This window comes from Melospiza georgiana, chromosome 3 (genome assembly GCF_028018845.1).
Source record: "Melospiza georgiana isolate bMelGeo1 chromosome 3, bMelGeo1.pri, whole genome shotgun sequence".
In the NCBI taxonomy this organism is placed as follows: domain Eukaryota; kingdom Metazoa; phylum Chordata; class Aves; order Passeriformes; family Passerellidae; genus Melospiza; species Melospiza georgiana.
In genome coordinates, this window is record NC_080432.1 from 43,589,576 (window position 1) to 43,615,573 (window position 25,998).

Here is a 25,998-nt window from a genome sequence, read left to right on the forward strand (position 1 = left end):
AATACAACAGGCTGGCAGAAGGTAATAATTAAGAGCTGAATTTCCTTGGACAGCAGTGTTCTAGCCAGGACAGGAACAATTTCATGCCTATTTGCAATACAGGAAAGAACCCACCTCGGGAAACCTGTCCAAATCAGTAACCTAGTTGTACATTTCCTGAACTGGGAGAGATTTAATCTAATTAATCTACACAACTGAGTATAAGGACAGTCATTGATTAGGAACACCAATACATAAACAAAAGGAAACATAAATATATAAGTTTAGTCTGCACAGTCAAGCTATCCTATCTTTAAGGAAAAAAGGCAGAAGAATTTTCTAACACTTAAGAACTGCTTATTTGCTGTAGAATGGGCAAGATGCATCATCATCTAAGTGATGTCATTACTACACAGATAAGAGGATTATATCACATAAAAATGTTTTTTTTTAAATCTAATTTTACAAATCAGCCTTTAAGTACTTTTGTGGATTTTTTTCTGCATGAAGCTTTTGAATAAGGAAATGAAACCTGTACTGCTTTGTTGCTGAATTGATGGTAAATTTAACAACTATAATGAAGTAAAGGGAGACAGGATTCGGATTCCACCTTCTCCTTTACTATTGTCTCACTGGGTAACCTGTTTTTCCTCAGTAACAGATGCTATATTCTCCTATTCTGTAGGTGTAAGTTGAACTGTAAAAAGTGCTTTTGAAACCAGCAGTTAAATAACATTTTTATAAACAATTTCATTTAACCTCAATAGCTGTGCAGCTCTAACCCACATTTTTCCAATGTGACTGTGTTTCTGTTTTGTGTTCCATGGGGTCCTTTCACGCTAATAAACAGGACCCTAGGATACACAGTCTGCTCTGCATGTGAAGTGACTATAAATCAGAAGAAACAATTAGCAGTGGTATAACATCCCTGGTCTTCATTATGTTTCAAAATTATCATGCCACAGACGTTGAAAGATGTGCTCATTTAATAAATCTTTGTGCCAGACCTTTGCTTGTCAGAAAACACAGATATTTTCTTTATATGAAACTGAGACTGCATGGAATAGATGGAAACTTACAGAAATATCTTCATCAAAGAAAAGATGATGAGGACACTTATTCAAATTTCTAACTGCCTTTATGTCCTGTACTGGCACCTAATACTGGTGGCACTTCTCAAAAGAAATAGCCCACAACTCAATATGGTTTTACATTTGATAGCATTCTTACAAATTCCCATAAGTAAAGTACTTGCATTGCTATTGAAATATATGTATTTTGTGACAAATATTTTAAAAAAATCAGATTCAATGATAATCAAATTTTAAAACGTAGTTAATTTTAACATTAAAAACAGTACAAAAAGACTATTTGTAAATAGGTTCTAATGAAAACAAGGCTAAAAATAAAAAAATCCCAGACAATGTAAAACAACTTTTACTTTTATCTAATTTAATAAAAGCAAAAGTCTGAGAAAATAGCTAGCTCTTGTTCTGTGGCACAGAAACCCAAAAATGCCTATAACATCAAAAACCAGACAGGTGCATATCTTATATTAGAGATGTGTCCACTCTTGCTTTGATACAAGGCACAAAATTGACTACAATGAGAAAACACATGACAGTCTTGTGAGTTGATAAAGAAAATTAGAATTATTCACCATCACCCAAGTTGCAGGTTTCTCAGTTATGTTTGGTTATAGGTTTAATTTAATACCGGGTCACGTGTGTCACAAAGGCTTCACTGTAGCCCAGCACAGTTTTGCCAGTTACTGCATTCTTTTGAATCAGAGAAAAACATAAAAATTGGTATTATTGAGAATAAATCAGGTTAGCAACAAAGCAAATTACTTTCTACAACCATGTGTGACAAGCAAGACAAAAACAGGCAGCTAGCTTGGTCTGTTTATACATTTACTAGTTACAGAAGTGGGTATGCATGTAACCTTCAGTCAGAGATGAGCCAGAGAACAAAGCTCTCCACTGACTGAATTAGGAAACAAAAAACGAAACCCAAACCCAAAACAAAACAAAAACACAGCCCTCATCCCCCAGAAAAAAACCTGAAAAAACTCAAAACAAATGAAGACAGGAAGAACAAAACTGACTCCTACTGCAATAAGCAGCTAAATTCTCACAGTCAGGTCATTTAAAAAAGCATACAATGAATAACATCCAAGAACAACTGTCATTTTAAAAATCACTCTCCTTATAAAGCACAAATTGAAGTTAAGGATGCCATCACAATAACTGAAAATATGAAGTATTTTCAGAGCATACACAGAAAAGCTGTCATCTAGAACTCTACTCACAAACCCAGGCAAAATACAAAAACTGTGAAGTTGTTATAAATTGGTAGAAACCTTTTGCATAGTGTCAGAGAAAAGGCCATTCAGCAAGAAAGAAGCAAAGAAAGAATGCACTTGTTTATCCATTTTTCACAAAGTTATATTGAAAAAAATGACATATATTTTTATTTTATTCCAAAGAGAAAAAATACCATTACTTTTTGAGTGCTATAGCCTATGTGGCTTTTTACACAGTCATGCTTCAGCAAGCAATAAAATTCAGAGTATAAAGATCCAATAGATGCAGTAGGAAAAACAATCTCTCACCTTTCTGCCAGATATCTCTTATAGAAGCCTACTGCATCTTTATCTAGGACTAGTACACTTAATGTACATTAACTTCACTAATATTACTCCATCATTGGGGGTATTTCAGTGCTTCCACAGCACACAAATGCTTAATAAAATAAAGATGTTATAAAGCATTTTCCTAACCTTATCTTGCAAATTTAAATGTTCAAGACAAAAGTATTTTCATTTTGATGTGCAGTGGCTCAAGTTATGAAGGGTATACTAAAACTAGCCAAAATTAAGAGACATCCAGTCATGAAATACCTTTGTATTTGGGCATCTAAAACTCAGCCCACAGAGAGGTAAGGTGTGGTCAGTGATCATCACCATCTTTTTGGGCTGAAATCTCCAGTGTATTTTCTGACACAGCAGTAATGGTCTTTGTTTATCTTCTTATAAATTCTTCAACACAGGAATGAAAATCATTTAACTCTTTTAGAAACAGCAGATATTCCTTTTGTCCTTTTTCAAGTGTAGTTCTTGCTATTCAAGAAGGCCAAGAAAAGTTAAGCACATAATTAAAATAAAATCCTGTCAGCTGAAGCTAAAAACTACTGAAATACCAAATCTGATCAAGCTGCCACAGTCAGTGCTCTTCACATTGACATTTCTCCTGTCACATAACAACACAGTTAATTTCAAACCTGCACAGAACCAGCTTTAGCTCCGCTCATACAGTGACAGAAAAATGATGTGACAGCCCCAAAGAAAGCACTGAAGGCCTGAAACTAAGCAAAATTATTCCATGTGCAGTGTGACCTTTTCTCTACCAAAATACATAGAACCTTGCTTAATAAGCTGCCTTTTTTTTTAAAGAATGTTGGTGGCTGAAGGTAAGGACAGAAAAGTGAGGGCCATTGTCAAATCCATTTTTTCTCTCTGCTAAAAATAATCAAAAACCTTGCCCACCCAATATGAAAAGGAAATTTTTGACACAGGAACTGGCTGATATAGTGACTGATGCTAAAATAACTACCATTAGGAGCTCCTAAATGAAAGGAGGACATGGAAGGAAAAGTGTGAACAGATTAAACTTATCTGCACATAAAGCAGCAATAGAACAGAAGTTAGACTGATTTAAATACCTGCTAAGAAATGGATCAGTAAAATCCATGCAGCTCTAGACTAACTAGAGCTATACCAATATCAATATTACTCTTTGTCAGCAAGTTTATTTCAGAAAATTTACTGCAACTGGAGACCTGAAAGTTTTGGAAAGAAACAGGCAACTCAAGAAGAATATCTGAGGGGAAAAAAAAAAAGAATTTCATAGAATTCCCCCCTCACCAATTTCAACAGAATTTTTAAAAAAATCACTGATTAGTAATATACCATAAAAGATCAAACACATGTGAAGGAGGGCAAAAAAATTACTAAAGTTGTGTCACTGTCTCAAATTTTTGTTGACTGTTATAATATTGAGAACTACTGGGTATAAATTTTTATCTCAATTTTGTTGACTGTAAATATAATACTGAGAACTACCTTTCACCTGTAAGGGGGAGAGATACTAGAAGGCACAGCAGCCACTGTGGTAGGTAACTCTTCAGAACTGAGGCTGGTGGGAGATGGAAAGTCACTACAACCTGGTTGCATATGTAAGACACTCAGGAATGCAAATGCAACTCTCACATAAAATCAAAACAGTAACAAAAACCCACACAAATACTTGCACACTGCCAAACTGAACTCCTGCAAAATATAGTTCAAGGAAATTTTCTCTTATATAATTCATTCTGTGATAAAAAGGAAATAACTAAAAACAAGTACAAAAACCCTTTCACTTTTTCTGATACAGAGTATGAACACGTGATTGCTATGGTTTTCTTCAGTTGTTGTAACATAAATGACTTCAATTGCCTAAATGACTTGCTGCAATTTTGTCCCCTCTGTTTACCCTGTGGACTCAAGTACTGTGGCAAATGCCTTGATGCAAGACTCTCCTCAATATCTTGAAAGGAAAGAGAGGTGAGTGGAATGAAATATGAGGATCCTTCCCGATTAGATCAATTTTCCCACATTTGGATAAGGATTACCACAGTGATTCCATACAATGATTTCTGGTGAATTACCACAATTCTATTCAGAACAGAACACAGCTGTATGCCATCACACACAGTGAGAAGTATCAGTCTTTGAAGAACACAGCTGTACTAAGAGCAGTGCATACTATACAGAATATGCTGCAAAATAAATAAATATTGCACAGAAAAAGATAACCTCAAACTAAAATCCACAAGACATTTAAGTCTGGGCATTCTTCATTAAAGGGAAGAACCTTGCACAATGAGGTCATTATCCATCAGAAAATCTCCATCTGTACATAATTATTTCTGATAAATTATATTAAGCTTCATTAAAGAAGTAGTGGGGATGTGAGAGAAGGCAGAGCTGTAAATAAATCTCTCCACTGTATTTCACTTAAAAACATCCCAGCAGGAAGTCATAAAGAGAGTTTTTTTAATAGGCAATATTTCCAAATGCTCTGCAGGCTGTGCTTCCTAATATCCATCACGTTCAGTGTATGCTCACAAGCTCACAGCAATTCACAACGAAGGACACCATTTAATTTCTTTCCCATTCCTGTAATCACCTTCCCACTTAACCAAATCTTTCTCAGGCACAACAGAAACACTTTGTTGTAACACAATTTCATTTCTACCTGAACAACTTTTCAGGAAAGCTGACCCAGTAAGCACTACAGAAGCCCCCTGTGACACCGGCTAATACGTGAGCGAGGTGCTCCAAGTCCCCTGCACTGTGAAGGCCCAAAGGTGTTGCTGGAGCATAATGTGCTTTCCTGAATTCCCCAGGAAGCTTGTTTTAAGGACTTGTTTCTACAGCAGGGTACAGGTTTCCCCTGAAGAAGCACTGAACAGAAGGAAGAGATGGAAGGGTGGTCAGCAGCAACTGTGTACTCAAAGCAGAGACAAGAGTTACACAGCAAGTTTAGTCTTATGACAAGTGCTCCACATTAGAACACTTGTATTTCTCACAATACAAGAGAGATAACATCATCACAGTTTAAAAATTTTACTTTAATTAGTCCAATACTTTGTCCACAGCCAACTTGCATAACTAAAAAACTATTCATACCTGTACACAGAATAAATACTTGGGCAACTCAGCAAAACCATCCTAAGCAATTAGTTAACAAAACTGAAAGCAAGATGGGTTAGTCCTAGTGCTTTATCAACATTGCTATTTCCAGCAGTTGCCTAAATGCTCAAGAACCAGAGTAGCTCTTGCAAATTTCCTACTGAAAAACAAGCATATTCTTGCAATGTGTAGATGTGTTCACTAGCCACAACCTAACATAATCTCAGCTCAAGGGGGTTTCTCTCCATACAGCACCTTCTAAAATGAATCTACTACTGGAGAAAAATGAAGCTACAAATTACACACTGGAGCTTAGGTTGTAGAATGCAGATTTTACAATTCAATATATTAGATGCAAGATGAACTTTATACAGAGGTTTAGAATAATTTAAAAGTCAATTTTATCTCACTGTGTTTGCTATGCATTCTAACTTACCTTCAGGGAGAATTTTTGCCTGACAGTTCAATAAAGACAAAAGATAGGTCATGAAAGAAAAGAAAAATTACCACACAAAACAAGTTATATTTATATGCAAGTAGCAATCTAGACAAACACACATTACAGTCAATGTTCTGTGCAACTACAGCAATTAAAACCCAACATGTTTAAAAGTCAAATTTCATAAGATACTCGTGTTGATGCTAGAATATACATATAAATTTACCACTAATGTGAGGAGTTTCTCACAATTAAATTCTTTCCCATGCATCAAATAGCTTACATATATATAAAATACAATACATCAAATGTGAAGTTAGTTAAAAACTCCTATTTGTTCTTCAGTTATAGCCATCAATGTCTATTTTGTGAATAGCCTCTAACCTTCCCCCTCACCCCAAAAGCCAGGGCAATAACTTCCACAGGAAATCAGTGAAACATAAACCTGAGCAAAAAGTTTATGCCTCCTTTGCTTTCACCTAGGACTCGTGCACTTACATTCCTCTTTGCTGGGTGAAGTTACATTCAGTTCTGTCAAAAGTTGCTGGTTGGAGTTAGCGGCCTGCGTGGTTAGAGAGGTATTGCAGTTGTCACTGTTCGTTTCCCCAGAGAACAAATCTGACTGGCTGTTGCTTGTGCTGGGAGTAGAGTCATCGTCTGGCTGTTTCTTCTGGAAATCTAGCAAAACCAAGATTTCATATGTCAGCACACTTGCTCAGTCTAATCATCAAATTTTATGCAAAAACCCCCCTGTAATAAAAATAAGCTCAAAACACTGCCAGAGGTATCATCACTTTGATAAACACAAACAGCGGCCTTTGAGTTGTTCCTTCAGATTTAAAATAACTTAAAAGTTATTTGTTGGAGAAAAAACATTTTCAGAATTCCAAAAGGTCTTGTTTCCCCAGCCATCCAAGAGCATTCAATGCTTACCACAGCACACAGTATCATTTTTAAAAGGGTTTACACAAAGCATGTACAGAAATATAACGGGAGCAGACATCCAGTGAGGGAAGAACCAAGGCATGTAATACAGCACTATGGGAATGTTACACTTTTCACTGCTATTATACAAAATCCCATCAGAAACAGTTTTGGCAAAGTCAGTGTAGACAGCTACAGTGCCAGGTCAGCAGGGAGAGCTGTGGAGGATTGCCTCTGCATCACTGGCTTATGGGTATTTGGGGTGGAATGCGGGGGAGGAAGTGGGTGGAAGTTTGGGGTGTTTCCTCCTTCCTTCACTTACTCCAACACTGGCACTAAAAGCTACCCACTGATCTAAGAGCAGAGAGTTAGGCATGGAAGGTAAATCACTAAAATACACTGAAGATGTGTACAAACAATTTGGCTTCAAAGTTTTCTTTTTTTATCAGCAAATGCCAAGTCACACTTGTCTCCAAACTGCCCCCATAGTCCAAATCCCATGTGTTTGCCAAATGCCACCCTCCAGCTTACCTTGCCTCCAAACCAGATTCAGGTTTGAGGGGAAATATTTTCAAGTGCCAATTCCCCACTGAAAGCTTCTTCCCACATCTACAGTCCTGATATATGATTGATTATAGCATTAGTCTACCAGCTACACAACTGGATTTCAGTCTGGCACACTGCCTCTGGGAAGCACACGTGCCAACCAAGTGAATTTTGGTTTGCTTAGCATCTAGCTCTCTCATGTCTTCCCTGTAAAAAGACAGCTGAAGTGCACCACCACTTGGTATCTAAGTACATTTTTTCAAAATTACATACAAGGGTAGAATTTATTCAATACATAAATACATAAATAAATCAATATTTGGTTGCTCATTATTATGGCATGACAGAGAAGAAAACAGAACAGTCTATAAACATTTGCAGATGATGATGTGTTAGAAACACAGGTTGCCAACATGACTCACTGGGACTGGGAAGCACTACAGTCAAACAGCCCCTGAATGTTGGTTTAGGATTTAAGTGATTTGTCAGAAATTAAGCCTTAACTTCTGCTGGGGAAGAGTCAGCCAGAAGTCCAGATAGGGGAGGAGCAAACTCAAAGCCAGGGAGGAGGAGGGGGAGGATGAGGAGAAGGAGGGAGAAGGTGGCAGACAGGAAATTATCCACCTCCAAAATACAGCTCTGAAAAACCAATGGGAAGCTTTTTGTCAGGGATGAGTTACAGGACCCAGGAAGATGTTCTACTCAGGCCTCACTAGGTATCAACAAAGTCTAACTCAAATTTGGCTTCTGGATTTTATTTGTGTGTTTGTGCAATCAAGAAGGCTTCAGACACTTTTCTGCACCAGCCACAATCAGGCAGCTGCAGTAATTTTAACAGCTCAGAGCTGCTGCAGCAAAATCCACCACAGCAGTGAAATGCTCTTTGCCTCCCTTAACCCATGACCTCCTGTTCAGAACTACCTTTTACTCAGACGGCAAATCAATTAACTTTCAAAAAAGTTTTAGCCTGCTCAGTTGAGTGGAACACAAGAACATCTCCTGCCCTCGTTTTAGCCCCTCCTTCATTACAGACAACAGTACTTGAGAAAAGCCTTAAGACTGATGATCCCAAGCACCCCAAACACAAGAACTGTAACTGAAGCTTGCCTTTCAATTTCATCCCTGTATTGGGGGGCATTTGGCTTCTGTAAACCAGGACTCTCATTAACACAAATAAATTGCAGATCACCTTGCTCTTCCTGCAAGCACCATAAAAGTTGGCAGTATTTCCAGTAGAGCTGAGCCTGAATAAATCCAGTTAAGCCTTAACTGCTTAACAAATAAAACAAAAATACACACATGATACAGGCAAGACCCTGGCAAGTTTTGAAAGGTAAGCTTTATTCTGATTAAAATCAGAATGCAATTCTATTGACAGAACAATGACCTCACCTAATAATCTCAACAAGGACAAACCAGAACAAGAGTTGGCAAGACATTAATCACAATCTGCAGAAGTTCCTATTTAATTGGAAAGCCATGAGAAATACTTTAATTTAATTTTTTTTTTTAATTTTTCCTGAGACTTTCACTGTACTAGCAAAATCTGTGCCAAAACACACAAGGGTGACTCAAAGTCCATGAAACCAGTACTGCCCATTCCTAGTTAACAAAATGAATCTTTGCAGTTTTTAACTCAAGCCTCCTCCATTTGTTAGAAAAGATGTTTTCTTTTTCCTCTCAACATTGTCTCCCTTTCTCCACTGCCTTCAGGTTTAGTGGGTTTCATTTTTAGGGCTTTTAGGGTGGCTGTGGTGGGGTTTTTATGTTAAACTGCGAAGTATCCTGTTGTTAACAATATGGTGGAGTCAACACCAAAATAACACATGACAATTTGCTCTTTCCTGCAAACATGAAGAAATAGTAGAGGGAAAGATCTATCAATAAATACTGCATGAAATACTGTCAATAAACTATTACTGCTTGGTAGAAAAGCTGCTAAGAATAAGAAGCTGTCAGCTGCTTCAAGCTCCAAAATCCTTTTGCTTTGTTGAGTTCAGGGGTTACACAGCCAGTATCTCAAATAGTTGAGCAACAGCAGAGTATCTCAGAGCTCTCGTGCACTGGATATTAATACTAAGAGTGTTATTTTTGTTTTGTTGCTTAGTATTTCTTTGCAAACAACAACTATGTGAACAGACAGACATGATTCAATCACTTCATATTCTATATATACAATGAATTCTAATAGCTTAGACTAAAGAAGGCAAGGAGCTGCATTTGTTTCCAGACTTCAGGTAAGACGTTCTTTTGCAGGACAATCTTTTTGCCCATTTTTATTAATAAGATAACACTAAGAATGAAAGTTGTTGCCTTTACAGTTTCTGATTCTAGCCCATAAAATTGGAGTTGTCACACAAAATCACACTTTCTGCACAGCACACTTTCTGCACAACTTTCCAGCTCAGTTGTCCAGTTACTGTTACCAGGTTATGGCGAGCAACCTGCAAGAGCCCATCTTCCCAGCATGTTCATTTCACCCACTTAGGACATCCAACCACTTCCACCCCTAAAATACTTGATTCTGTGACACAGGAAATCAGACAGTCCAAATTTCAGTATGTAGCCTTCTTTAGCCATCAATATCCAACAAAACACTGAAGAAAATCTTGAGTTCTGGACTTTTGCTTAACTAAGGGCTCTGTGACTAAGCAGGAAATGACCCTTCACAGCTTTTGGTAACTTCTGTGATTACAGTCAGTTAAAACTTAAGGCAATGGTAAGTAAGAACATTATCAGCATATCACAAAGGTTTCTTCTAAAAAAGACAGGCATGTCAAAGTACCACATGAAATGACTTAACACTAAGCCAGATTGTTTCTTCATTTGCACTACTGCTATGGCATAAGAAATCATGCCATCTCCAAAAATCTCCTTTTGGGTTATATTGAGAGTCTAAGTTACAAACAATTCCTATTCTCTGACCTAAAACAGATGTTGTATTAAAAAGAACAAGTTCATTCAAATATGTGATGAAAGAGATGTCAGAGTAAACAGCTTGCTAAGGGAAGAAAATCAGAGTCTTTAAAGTAATTATTTTAACTGAGAGAAAATATTACACTTCCTTACTCTTCAATCCTACAGTCCCCATAACTTAGCAATGTGAGCTAGCAAAAAAGTTATTTGGAGAGTGTTAGCTTCTTACACTGCAGTAAATGCACAATCTGCATGTTTTTTATTCCCAGAGCAACTTGTTCTTTTACAGAGCATAAATTAAGGTGTTGGTATAACATCAAATGTCTCCAGTCCATTAGTATCCCAATGTACACAACAGACTTACAGTATTCTTCTCAGAAAACAGTTCCAAAATTAAAAGTTCTGAGAGTACTCCATAGGAATGTTATGACATTGAAACTGCTACTGTGAAATCTTTAAATTATGGCCTTTTTTTTTCTTTCTTCATGTGTCTGTTCACAGAACTGAGAACAGAGAAACTATTCACATATGGCCAAGGAATAGTACTGAAAGACCCAAAGATTTTATTTACCTATTGAGAACTCTTTACTAACTTCTCTGGTTCATAGCTTACTGAAGGCATTTCAAGTGTCATTCATACATAACTACTTTTTGCATAATAAAATAAGGTGGGATGGATAAAACCTTCACTAGCAGTACACACTGAATGTAATCTAGAGCTCCAATAAAGGTCTGGCAATAAAATTACACTTGGAAAGAGAAGTTTTAGCTTTTTTCTTTTTAAATAACATGCAGACAGAAAGATGCATTAGCCTACTTGGAGAATAAACACAGATATCTGGCTTTAGGGGAATGCACCATAGAATACCGACAATGCATTTGCATTAAGAGGTGACAAACAAAGTCATAAAAAGGTAACAGAGGTATGTATTAATTATAGTAAATTATATTTATAAATATATAAATAAAATATATTAGACTGCAAAGTACAAAATTACAATTGCAGTATATTCTTATATGAACTATCAGCAGATCTCACCGTTTTCACAGTACAAACGACTAAAAGAATTAAACAGCAAAAATACTAGAAAGGTGATTTTCTGTAAAACAACCTTATTAAGAGTTATGAGCATGTATGATACAGGAAAGCTATTCAGCCTCTTAGGGGTTTTATTCATAAATACATTTTATCTTTTTTCAGCTTTTCTTCATGAAGAAAAACTGAAATGAGGTCTTTATGCTAAGTTATCCTCTATGATTGCTATACTTTTAAAAATTGCAACACATTATTAATACATTTCAAATAACAGTGAGGTTTGCATATTGCATATATAGAGTTTTTCATAAGCATTTCATTGTCTTTTCAAATAAGCAGAGAAGTATTACAAAGGCAAAATAAAAAAGATGCATCTGCAAGGGTGGAAAAGACTGAGACAACACAGCTGCAATTACATGTATTTATCACTCAGGAATAAGGACCAAGGTATACAACACTGCCTTATTTGTAAATCTCATGCAATGTATCAATATTTTGGGGATTTAGCTTGGTGGGGGTTTTGTTGTAGAGTTTTTGTTTGTTTTGGTTGGTTGGGTTTTTGATGGGTGGGAGGAAGTCTGATGATGATGTGTTTTGACCTGGTTTTCTCTCCAAAAAAACATTCCCTGCTTAAATATGACATTCCATAATAAACCTTATTTCCCTTGGCTCAATAAAATGATTCTTCCCCAAAGTTACATGAACCTCTAGATTTGACTACCAGATTTTGCCTATTATTTAGCAAGAAAATTCATGAATAGCTAATAAGCAAAGACTATTGAGACAACAAGCATAACATTGTTAGAGATGACCTTCAACTTAAGATCCAGGTCATTATTATATATGCAGACATGTTTTTAAGGAAGGAAAATGCAGTTTTGTACAAAAGGATCTACGGCAACTGTATTAACAGGGCTTATACACACTGCACAACAGACATGAAAAAAATTGTCATTTTTACAGCATATGATCCCATCATTTTCAAAGCAGTTGTGAAATCCTAAATTGATGAAATAGGAATTTCATTATCATCTACAAAGTATCCCCTGAGAATGGCTACCCCACAGAACAAATACTCCTTGCTCTGCCTGATAATGACAATTTGCTTACTGTAGCTATTTCCGTACAGGAACAAGGTCACTGAAAACTTCTGTACCCTGGCGTCACATTTCCCATTCTTACATAAAGTAGTAGGCTTACATTATTCCAACTAAAATGTCATTACTTGAGAAAACTCATCATCATAAAAAGAATAAATATTATTGACTTTTACAGGATCCAAAGTGCTGAAGCCATGAAGAGCAAACTCCTATTTTAACAATCCACTTTAAATTTCCTGTTAGAGAACCCCTAAGATCCACAGTTAGCATTCATACTTTAATTTATTATAGAGTACATAGAGTGAAAAAGCTCTACTTGAAGGTACTGTTGCATTGCAAAACCTAAAACCAGTGAGGGGCTGGCTTATACAGCACCTGCATCTGGTAAAACTTGGACGTGAAGATAATTTAATACCCAACTAACTGACATTCTACAGATTCTTGAATCTGTATCAAAGGATATTGGTAATAGACCAGTGCAAGGGTAAAGCATGAAATATAACTGAGGAAGACAAAGAAACCACTCCATCATGACTGCAAGAAATGTTTTATTTTTCAACGACACATGGAGTGGGTATTCATTAGGAAGAGCATATACTAGAGTGGACTAGTAAGACACCAACTGAGTGGGCAGCTTGCCAAGGACTCCTACAATGCTCGTTTGCTAAAGATGGCAATCTCAACAATTTTACCAACTCCAAGAAACAAGACAAGCAACTCCACTACTTAATAGCCAGGAAAAGTAAAATCCTGCAGCCATTTGAAGACCCATCTGGCACGTAAAAAGAACAAACATTTAACATGATCTGAGGGTAATACAGCAGAGATATAACAGAATTAAACATGGGAAAATTTTTAAAAACTACCTAGGGAAAGCATCTAAGCAGCTGTGATCTGTAGAATTTGCTCTCAAAAACAACTTGGAAAATGTGTGACGTGGACATTTTACAACAGACAACTCTAGAAAATGCTCAAAAAAGCAAGCATAAAACTGGATTAAGGGCAGCACACAACCCCTAAAAACTGCACCTCTATTATTCCCCTAAATTTCAGTATGTTTATCACTAGAATTCCTTATTACTATCCCTTCATGAAGCAAAGGGATTAGTAAATGTACAAGTTTGAACTAAATTCAGAGTGATGAGACATCAAAACTTATGCACCTAAAGGGGGAGAAGCATTTGTTCTGGTGGAGGAAACTGACCCATGAACCCATAATCCAAGCACTTTGCAAAAGCAGCAAGTCCTGTGAAACAAACTTATGAAGTGAACTTTTCAAGGTGCATTTATTATAAATGAGAGATCTTGAAAATGGGATTGTTAACTGACAGAATTTAATTACAACTCATCTTTATTCTGGACACATAAGAACTATTATTTTAATAAAAGAATGTTTCAATTAGCTTTTCTTATACTGGAGCTATCTTTCAAGTGACCTTACCATGCCCTTTCCAATATCTAGAGAGAACCTTCCAATTTCAAGACACATGTCTATTATTTTTTTAATTAATTCCTCCAGTCTAATTTATGTGATTCCAATTAACATGTACATTTGCCTCATTTTCTGTCAATAATAGTCACATTTATGGTTCAAGCATTCCCAAATGCTTCACTATGTCATAAATTGACAGGATTTTTCACAAGGGACCAAAGGCCTCTGCAGCAGATTAAACCTTGTGTAGCAGTAAAACACTCATCAGTTTCCTCACCCTTGAGGAACCCTTGAGTTAGGGCATCTTAATAACTACCAATACTGAAACTCTCAAAACATCTCCCAGAACTGCTTATTTATCAGATTCTTTTCCTTTGAACAGCCCAGAGGCTGTTCTGGAAGAAAAAGGAGAGCAGGCACTCCCATTTCCTGGCCTCATTTTCCCAGAATCAACCAAACACTGAAATGTGTGTATGTAAGGAAGATTTAGTATTTTCCCACTCTTTAGGTTTTACCACCAAAGCAAAGAATAACGAAGTATAAGCGGTAATCTTCCTACTCTTCTTAATCTTACTGCAATCTGATGCTTCTTGTAATACACATCTGCCTTTCATACAAACTAGCTACAGGAAAGCCTGGAGAGGGAACTCCCAGTCTGACAGTCCTCAGTAGTTGGGGCAACAACTTTGCAATGGTTAGAGTTTATATGAGACCAATCTGTAACTTCAATAATCCACAATAATATGAAGAAAACTGAAGTAATGTTTAATCATACAAGTGAGAACACTCACTGAAATCTCATCTACCCCCTGCTGCCTTGGCTCCAAGCTCCAGAGTTTATTAACTACGCAAGGAGCCCAGAAGCTTAAGCGAGTAGCTGTAGTCTCCCACTTACTGTCCCCTCCACCACATTCTATAACAGAAATGCCCGAGAGTAGTGTTTAACTTGCCAGCAACAACAACAACAAAACAAACCAAAAAACAACCAACCATCCAACAAAAAAAGGCAAGAGCTCAGGGACAAAGAAAAGAAAAGCTAACTCAGGTTTATAAATCCCAAAGCTCAAACACTAAAAACTCTCTAGTTGTGGTTGCCACAAACCACCATGTTACATTAAATTTTGACTATGGAACACCATGGCTCAGAAACCAAGCCTGTACCTAAGCATACCATGCTTATTCTCAGTGAAGTTTAAATATAAATATTTATTTTCCAGTCCTTTAGGAACTAAAGTATCAGACACAGACATCGAATGCCTACATAAAATAAACACTGCTTGGGCCTCTCTGTGAGCAACAAAACATGACGAAGTTTTGAATTAATAAATGTTTTATTTATCTCTTATTAAAATAGTCTTTTAGAAGAAGGCATTAGAAGTATTGAATATAAGTCAAAGACAACAATAATTTTCATTATTAGCAAATTGGTCCCAAAGAAAAAAGCTGGAACACATCTCAACATTTGAAACTGGTACAAAATTTATTACAAAAAAGTAATCTATCGAGTTAATATCTGAAGTTCATGGATTTTTAAGTATTTTTTTTTCCTTACAAATGCTAACAATTTTGATATTGATGCTTATTTTAATGCAAAGAAACCAGAGAAGTGTCGAGAAGGAAAAGGAATAGAAAAACTGCTCTCCTCAGAATGCTGCATTCCTGTCCCCTCAGTGAAAAACACAGATAAATACACTTCTCCTCAATTCACCTTATTTTTAAGTAACAAAGACATGAGAGCTTAAAGCATCTCTTATAATGATGAAATGATCCTTCTGCTTGTCAGTGCTGGAGAATCATTGCTGAAATCACCTAAAACACCCACTCTTGCCTATGTCTGTATTTCCATATTAAGACAAAGTGCAATAAAAGAGGTGTAAGAAGAAAACAATCCTTTTGCTTCTCATATCCATGATTTGTCATCTGATGTGATCTGACTTCCTGTGCTATCACTTCCAAGTTAATGCAGATATGGAAAAAAACCTTTCACCAGTGGTGCTTCCAGAGCTCTGGCTTGCAAAGGGTTGCTAGATGGCTCAATAGGTGTGAAATCCCTTAAAGGGGAGTCTAAATAGCACTAAAGCAAATCAGAGCAGTGATGTGCTGACCTTGAACAATGCATTGATTAAATGCTGGTAATGCTGGGATCCTACACATAAAAATGGGCTTCTGTAGCAAGTCCTCCATGTCTAAAGTTTTGTTTCTCTGAGTTTAACAGTGTCATAGTCATGGAATTAGGACTCCTACTCATGAAAATGTCCCAGATTTTATGCTTTTCAACTGGAGCCTTGGAGAAGATTTACAAAGTTTCCCAGGTTCTTCTATTAATGACATACAAAACAAAGCTAAAAGCATTTTGAGTGTTCAGCCTGGATGGGGGGGAAATAGGAGCAGGTTTCACTATGCTGTAAAAGAACAACAGGAAAAATCATAAAATGCTTACTAAACAGAAAGGAAAACAAGGATCAAAAATGTTATTCTCACACATTCTGCTCGTTTGCTACACTTTCTGAAGCATAATGGGTGTGAAAAGCAAGGAACTATAATATGCCTTCAAGAAGCATTTTAAAGCATTCTTGTTATGCCTAAACAGAGCTAGAAATAACAATTCTACAGCCTTTTTGGGAGCTCATATGCCTGGTTGATGGATTGAGCCCATCTCTGTTCAGCTGACAAAAATAAAATCTTTGAAGTAATATGTTTCTTGGCATTAATACCCTACAAGATAAACTGTTAACAGCAACCCTTTCTCCTCCAGTTAAGGTGGCTAATTGTGTTTCAAGTACAAGTAATTATATAGATATTACTTTGGAAACTAATTGAGGACTGGGACATGGAATTCAGACCAAGCAGCTAAATACGAATAAACTAAGAGATTAATTAAATTTTCAGAACGAGCCAAATGATTGCTAGAAGCTATGAGCTGTTTCGTGCATACTGTTTTGATTACCTGCTTAAAGCACCAACATCCACAGAGCCTATTCCTACAGCCCAGCACAAATGGCAAAATGCAACAAATCCCAGCAGCAAGATGGGAGGAGAAGAAAGTATGGATTACCTGACAAATTCAGAGTGAAGGGGGTCAAGCAGCCTAAATCTCCCCCACCATACCCAGAGGGGAAGAGACTATAAATGCAATTCCATTATCCTTTTAAAAAGCCCTCCTAGCTCTTCAGCAGCAGTGGCATTCCCACCATGAAGGTTCCAGTCACGGTGTGACCGAGCAGACTGAACTGTAATATCTACCACCAGAGGGAGGTGTTCTATTAGGCTGCATTTTCCAAAACCTTCTTTCCCTGCATTGATTTCTATTCTAATCATCTGCAGCAGAAAAAAAGCGTTTCCTTATTTCTGTAAAAACACTTTTGAAAAGTCTCTTTTTATGTATATCAATTTTAGAATAAGCACTGCTATGGCAAATTTGACTATTTAACAGAAGCAACTTGGTAACTAAATCCATCCTTTTCATCTCAAACGATCAACAAAAACCTTGCCCTTGATCCTCTTTCTGACACATAAAACAAAGACAGCAGAAACGCTCATCTTCCATATGACTAGGGACCATTACAGATTTTTTTTTCCAAAACACAAACTACATCTACTTTTCTTCAGTGAGAAGGGAGGGGAAAAAAAAAAGAAGAAAAAGAAAAAGGAAAAAAAAAAGCGAAGTGGCACCACCTTGCTGTGCAGCACATTATCAAACTTGAATGATAAATTTTAAATTAAATAGTAGAAAAAGAGATATAGTTGCAGAAGCAACTGATGTCATTTCATCTTTGGTAAATTCTGCTGTATAAATCTGTGGGAACAACCAGTAATGTAGTTTTCTAAGAGACAAGGAGTGGTACCAACAATGTTCTAACTGTAAGAATTTAATTTTGATAGAAGTTTGAGATGACTGAGGCAGACATCTCTGGAAAAACAAAAAACATTCAGAGTGCCAACACTAGCAAAAAACCAGCTACAATATACAGTGCCTAAATGGCTCTCTTGAAATACCCATTTCTACTGAATACAGTGAGCAACTCAACTATGCATGGAAAAAAAAATTAATCTCACAACCCTGCCATCGTGCTTTACAATTTCTCCTGTTCTGCCTAAGTAATAAAAACAAATCCCCTGTCCGGGGGGGGAAAAAAAAAAGTCAAGGGTTGAAGGGTTGTATGTTTCCTACAGAACTGAACAGGGAATACATGCAACACTCAAACCAGTAAATAGAAATGCAGATGAAAAACAGAAAACAAGGATTTCCTGTATCACTTCAAATACAGGATACACCAAATGCCAGTCTTCAGGAGCAGAAATCTGTCATCCATTGCATTGACTATTTCTAATTAAAGTCTGCAAGTTCTTCAATATATGAACACTAGATGATAACTTTTATCAGGACATTCTCCAATGTTAAATCTAATCTTGCTGGAGAAACAGAAATGTATCTATGAAAAAAAGGGGAGCAAAGTACTTACCCATTCAATAGATTTGGCTTGGAAACAGTGACAGCAAATCTAACTTGCAATGCTCTGTGATTGATGTTCCAGTGTTTGTCCTCATCTAAAATGCTGTAAGGTAACATTTCAATCCTGCCTAATTGTCTGTGCATTAAAATATTGGAGGCAAACAACTTCAGAAGTTACAGTTCTGAAGTACAGATTTTATTCTCTTAATCATACACTAGGACCATAGTGACATATATAAAACCAGATATATTTTAATGCCTAAAAATAAAATAAGCTTCAACAAATATATATTTAGAACAGGTAAAAATGAAAGAATTTTTTTTCTACATGAAACAGGAGCAATGGAACCATTAATTTTATTCATAGTATGGGCTTGGGTTATCTCTAGAAACACTGGTTAAACACACAAGATGTTTCATATATTTATTCAAATAAAAAATAGGCTGCACTAGATATTCTGGAAGACAACATCAGGAAACATCTGCTTTTCTATTAGTTGTCCAAGGTTTCTGTAAACATTAGTACATTAACATTCACAGCAAATAAAAGTGGCAGCTCAACTGAAAGCAGAAGTAAAATGAAGGGATTTCAGGTAATTAAATCAATCCACAGCCCAATATTTGCATTTTTCTTTTCCTAGAACTAAATTCTAAGCTAATGCATGTTTTCTCCCACACTTTTAATCAAGAAATTAAATTGTAGACTTGCATGCTAACTATACTGATATTCCATAGGAACTCAAACTCTGAATCTTAAATCTTGTTTCATAAAGGCAATTCATCTGCAAATCTCCTGCACTGGATTTCACAGACTCAAGAGAGTTGCTGGTTATGCCTTGTCTTCTTCCTGCCAAATTCAGCAATGACTAAGAACATATTAGCACTACAAACCCTCTGCTATGAAACCCATATATTCAATTCCATCAACATACTCCCTTGCTAATTAATTTGTGACCTCTACAACACACTCTGGGACTTCAATCTATAATCTCCTCCGGTTTCCAGTTCAGAACATAACTCAATCTTGACTGCAACACTGGTCTGGCTTCTTGCTTCCTTCATTTCCAAGTTCCCCAGGCTATACTAGAATGTGTCAGCTACATCTGAGATAAACAGTATGATTACAGAAGCTGAACTTTCAATTACAAGATTTCAAGACCTCATATTTAATTTAAGCAAGAACACTCATTTTTATGTTTTGCAGACATTTACAGTAACAGCTGTGCTTCTTCTGCTTTGCCTGGTCTGTCCCAAGTTGAATTCTGCTCTATTAAATTATCAACAACTCAAGTTCTGGTTGTGATGCTACTTTAATTAGCAGATTCAAATTTGCACATTTAAAAGATTTTTTTAAAACAGAGACAAATAAATGAGTAGCCCAGAAGGGACCATGGTGGCAGAAGTGGCAGATGAAATCCAAGCTTGTGTAGTATGTTCAACTGGATTATTTCAAGCTGCTTTACATTGAGCTGCACACCATTTAGAGTGGAAAATGTTACATGCTATATGACTGAAGGTAAAATTAGTGTTTACTGTTTAGTGATCTTTTCAGCATTATCAAATACACTTTCAGTACTGTTATATTTTTATAACCATTTTTAAGGGTATCCAACTGTCTTTAGAGATAGGGAACAAGCTATGCATAAGGAAAATTAAGCTACTAGCCCAATTTCATGCTGGAGATGCATGACAAACTCAGGAAACCAACATTCATTTCAAATTTAGGAAGGGTTTCTTTGTTGAGTATTTTTAGAAATTTTGAGAACAGCTTGCCCTATTTGCTTAGTCTGGCACCTTGGTCACAACTGGTAAGAGGGTGTTGATTAGTCATAGCTTTGGCTGGCCCTGTACAAACATTACTTTATTCAAATTAATGAATTATTTAGGAATTGCTCATTTGTGCACAGGAAACAGTTTGGAGAGATCAAGCAATGTTGTAGCAAAAAATGGAGCTGGGGAAAGAATGACAGAAAAGAAATAATACAGCTCCTCACTGTATACTGTGTGAAGAACTCAATGTCCCAAATCAATTAATACGAAAATTCAGAGAACAGCCATTGAGCTTGTGAATTGTAAGGCTTGTTGTTTTTATCTTGCTTAATTATCTTAATCCTTCTAGAAAAACCTGTTTTTAAAAAATATTTTTGAAAAGGAGATCACCCAGCCCTTCTGAAAAGAAACAGCACTTGTAACATCTTTATAAACATTACACAATACTCAAGTAGTTTGTTATTTTGCTAACAGCAAAGTGAGTAGCATAACTTTAAATGAAGTAATGCCACAGCTGACATGTAGAGCTTTTCAGTTCCTGACTTTTGCTCTCCTTTTCCAGAGAACCCTGAAGCAGCTCATTATAATGTATGGAAAAATTACTACTGTCTGATTCTTGAGCTACTTACTCTTATTCTTGCTTTATCAAACCTGAAATCTCTTTCCTTCTCCACACACCCTCAAAAAAGTAGTTTTAGAAATGTGAATCTTATGCTCCCTGGTCAACTTAAAGATGATATACACAGTCAGTATTTCCCATCAAACTTGCTTCACAAGAAAACTACACAGTTGTATTGATATGCAATGCCAGGAGAAAAACTGCATCAGCCTGAAAATCTGCAGCAGCCCCTCATGTTGAAGACATGGCACTCACCTCAAGTATTTCCAGACTAGTTTTCACGTCAAAATTAGGTGGCAGAAAAGCAGTGACTTTTTAAAAAGCATTACAGTCACAAAGACAGCTAGGACCAGGCTTGTCTGTAAAATGCTGGATTCTCAAGTGTTTTGTTTAATTCATGCTAAAGACTGAGGCAGACATTGGTCACTGAGGAGTAATAATTGTACATGCCCAGAAATGACATTGCCAGCAGCCTCTAAATTCAAGACTTGTGCTTGTGATTTTCTGCATTAGCTGCCTTCTAGGTTTCTTTCAGAAAGAAAAAGGTCTTTCTATTGCAGTGATACACGTCTTCTTTTCAACACTTAGTTTTAGGGAGCAGTATCAGATGTTATACTGATGGATACTTCATGCATTTTCTTTCCCCTCCTTTTTGATAATATCCCAAATCAAATGATATCTTAAAGACATTATACAAAAGGAAAGTTAAGACTACTGTAGGTCGTATTTGCATTGTCTTCTCATGTAAGAATAATTCTACTTTCTTTTTCTTTAGGTCATTCTCTCACTTCTGTTATCAAGCACAAGTGGAAAAAAAACCCATGGCTAGAAGCAAATTAGAGCAACTTTATTCTTAACCTGCTGAGAGAGCAAACACATTAACACCAGGCAAATGCAAAGCAGTCCCAATGCAGCTGAATCTTGTCAAAGCAAGCATGCAAGAATTATCACATTTAAGAAGATTTTTTTTTTTTTTTACTGATTTTTACTTTTTACTGAAAGTTCAGTAAAGGTACAGAGCTATTCTTCTGCTATTCTCAACTCGTTCTCATAGTTTCTTTAGGGAAACAAATCTCAGCCTGCTATTCTGATGCTGAGAAAGGAGAGTGTCTATTCTCTTTACCTGTTCAATGACAGCAGAATGAAAGGCTTTCATCAAATCTCATGCGGTGAAGAACAGAAAGCTGTAGCTTTCCACCTGGATGCCTGATTAGTACTAAAATATCTTCAAAGACATCTGCTTTTAAAAATAGAGGTTGATAGCACAGCCTCTCTACGTTAATACAAAATTGCTGTCTAATTGAAGTTCAAATGAAAGTGATCCAGAAGTGCCAAGCTAAAACTACTCTGCAGACTTTTGTCTTGCTTACAAAGTTTTACCATTTTTTCACAAGAAGAGGGGTTGAACTCTCTATACTGTGCTATGTCATGGATCTATCATTGATGCCTAGAAGTTCCTTGGGGACTTGCTCAGTTTTTCAGAAGGAGTCAGATGTAGAAAGTCCACAACTATGAACTTCTCTAAGTTTTAAGCAAGAGGTTACATGATTTGTTTAGGCAAAACTTAACATCTAGTCTGTATTCAGCTGCCAACAATGTATTTCTGGAAATACTATCTGAGCTAAAGAACTAGAATTTGCATCAGAAAAGTAAAGAACACTAGAATATAGATGCATCCAATTAGGAACAATTGCTATTTCTTGCAAATATTCAGAGTATATAACAACAACTTATGAGGCTTGTTTAAAAACACACCAGACTAATGAATAACTGAATTATGAAGAGATTAGAAATCTGTAGATGCAAATGAAAAAGCAGCCAAGATGGTAACAACTTCATATATTTTATCCAACTAAACTATAAGTGCAACCAAAATATATTTATTTGATATTCTATTCAGCAAGTAAATATAATGAGAGAAAAGAGAATAAACAGAGTGATTAGCTACACCATAAGAGAAAAGATGCTCTTTGGTGTCATGAACCTGACAGTAATTTTATCAGAAAATAAAAATCAAAAAGAGATATTGCAATAACAGCATGCAATATACATACTGCTTTTTTAAAAAATAATTTTCATCTTTAAGAAAGCACTCAATAGTCCTAGGTTAATCAAGATTCAAAATTATTAGAGGGATATATATATGTATATATATATGTATAAACACCAAGCACTCACTAAACTATTTTAAAAAGTAATTTAATAACAAAAATTTGTAACAAAAGCACATCTACAAACAAAATACATCTAAGGTAAGTCTATCTTAAACCTAATGGTTTTTATGCATTTCTGCTGCTCTCCTAAAAAGGATTCAGTAAGAAAAACTTCTGTGAGGAAACCCAGTGGGTCCATTATCATTTCTGTTGTCCCTGCAGAGACAGCAGGCTGGGACCCATTTCCTCCTCTAAACTCTACCACATAGTCCCTCTTTTCAAATGCAAATGGTGTGTGAGAGCACAACTATTTAATTCACCCATTTAATCCTCTTAATACTTTAAATATGCCAGAATTTGGTCACAATGAAGAAAGCTTTTCTCTTGTGGCACAGTATTACCTTTATCTACTGTATTTTAGTATCTGTTTTTCATGCTCATTCACACTAATTAGGGCTTTACTGAGCAAGTAGGTAGCAATTACTGTGTTCTCTAGCCAGCATAACATTGCTTCTTCTAATCAACATGTTGAAAAAAGACAAGACAAAGAAAATGACAAAAAAATTCTGAAAACCAAAAAACATCAAGTTATTTTAATCAAGTACCATGACAGGCAGTTATTATCAGAGACTCTGATACACAGTATACTGTCAAATCACATTCTTAGTAAATACATGAGCTAGAATTACAAGACATGCTACTCTGCCCTTTTTAAAATACAAATCTATACTCAAATACAAAACGTGAATTTTCTCAGAAGTGAAAAGAAGAGCAAAGAAGAAGTGCAAGAGAGGCAACTTGCATTAGGCTTCAAAAATCTCTACTACTTTAATTATTTTTGCTGACTTCATGACATCTTTTTAGTGATTAAGAAACCTTCCCCTTCAGTATCCATTATTGGTTGCATAGTCTCTGCTAACAACAGTCTTTTATTATAAATATTACAAAGGCAGACAGTGAAATGTGAAAAATTTTATTCTTCAAAACTTCATATTGATTTTCTGTGACTTCACCTATTATTACATAAATTGCTTTAGCTACAGAATTCCACCAGGATTTTAATTCTTTGTATGCTCATTAATATTCTATGTATTTGGTTAAAAGGGATTTTAAAAAGATATACTTTCAAAGTGCTTTATATACAAAAAGTATGTTTTAGGAGATTGTGTGGGAAAGAACTCTGCAATGAACTTGAAGATGTTGAGGAAAACAAAGCCTCCAAAGTGCATTTTATTTCTGTTCTCTTAACTGCACCAGACTCAAAAGAATGAAGTAACTTCCCAGTTGTCATTCACTGTTTCGTGTCTTACACAATTCACCTGCAGATTTCTGGAATTTGAGAGCAATGTAACTCTTCAGAACATCTTTTGACATTTACATTTAACACAGCCATAACATATTCACAGCACTTGCTGAGTTATTTTCTGATGAAAAAGAAGGAAAGGGGAAGGAAAGCAGTTTGGAAAACACACAAGAATTTTGATTCTACTGATAAAATTCTTTGTGCAAACAAGTTACTGAACGTGTCTGACATTCGATGTCAATACTTTAAGATTTGACCATCAATTTTCAAGTTATAAGCAGTAAATAAATGGATCTGTGTCAGACATCAGTTAAACATTCCTCAGATTTCAGTCACAAGTATCTAAGCAAAGAAAGGCTTAACCTGAATTAGTACCTTTCCAATATGGAATGAATCCTTGTACTTGTAAAGTAGTTTGCTTCCCAGTGAAAGAGCCTCAAAGATCTTTGATTAACATGTGATTCTATGGTTTGCTATCTCTATGTTAAGTGTTAAAGTCTAAATCTCTCTTGTTTAAATCTTCCATAGTTCAAAATGTCCTTAAAATCCTAGTGAAATTCTGAACTTATAATGTAACCACCACATAGTCCCAAATATATATCAGGGCTCAGTTTACAGGGTCGGGGTAAAAGTCTGGAATAAAGGAAAATATTAAAACTATCTTTTTTCCTGCTTGTTGAGATGATTTATTATTTATTGCAAGAACCACTATTTTTGTTTACACAATACTCTGCCCTGAATTTTCATCTCAGATATTTAAATGCTATTGATTCCTCCTAAATAAACATTTGACAAACCAGGCATCATAGAAAAATTAATTAATTTTGTTTAGGATAGTGAAGTAATTTGTGGGAAATTCCAAATTTCTCCTAAATCTTCGGATTCTTTTATTTTCCTGCTTTCATATCCTTACTTTTTAACATTACTTTATAGACTTAGTTTTGTAGATAATTAGTGGATGCACAGATCTGTATATATAGCTATGTATCACCACATTTTAAGTAAATAAAAAATACAAGACCCTAAAATGACTACAGGCCTAACAGCCCTCACACTTCTACCATCGTCCATGTAAAGATCCTAAAAGTCACTTTTGAAATTGTGATTTTTTTTTGGTTCCTAATGGACAATTTGATTGCTCTTAAAGGAGCTCTGCTTTCACCTCCAATGGACTCCATTGATGGGAAACAATAGTTACTGCTGTTATTTTCTCCTGGCTAAAGGAATTTTTCCCATCTCAGTGGCACAGAGTGTTATGGGATTGAACAGATCTTTATTTTTGATATGGCTACCAAAACTGTTGGAACCATATTCAAAAAGGCCAGTTTTAAAAGTGTCCTGCTGGAGATGGCACTGACATAGTGGCTGACAGATCTTTGGGGTAATAGAGTATTTTTTAACTATAAAAGTCAGATAGGTAAAGTGGAGGAGGCAAACTGTTCACCAAAACCTGCAATGAGCTCCCTCAGGACAATGAGCCACACACAGCTCAATTAATTTCTCTACATATGCAAAGTATGTTTTTTATATATATTCCTCCTAACACAAAACATACACATATCTACCTGCCCAGTCCCATGACTTCCCCAAA

At 36.0% G+C, this 25,998-nt stretch overlaps 1 protein-coding gene across 1 annotated transcript in view; it reads right to left on the minus strand.

The window, feature by feature from the left end:
• ZFAND3 (zinc finger AN1-type containing 3) overlaps positions 1-25,998 on the minus strand; it is a 134,433-nt gene that overhangs the window by 40,496 nt on the left and 67,939 nt on the right. Inside the window, exon 4 of the mRNA XM_058020694.1 lies at positions 6,654-6,833. Coding sequence (XP_057876677.1) covers positions 6,654-6,833 — 180 coding nt within the window. The remainder of the gene's footprint in view (positions 1-6,653; positions 6,834-25,998) is intronic.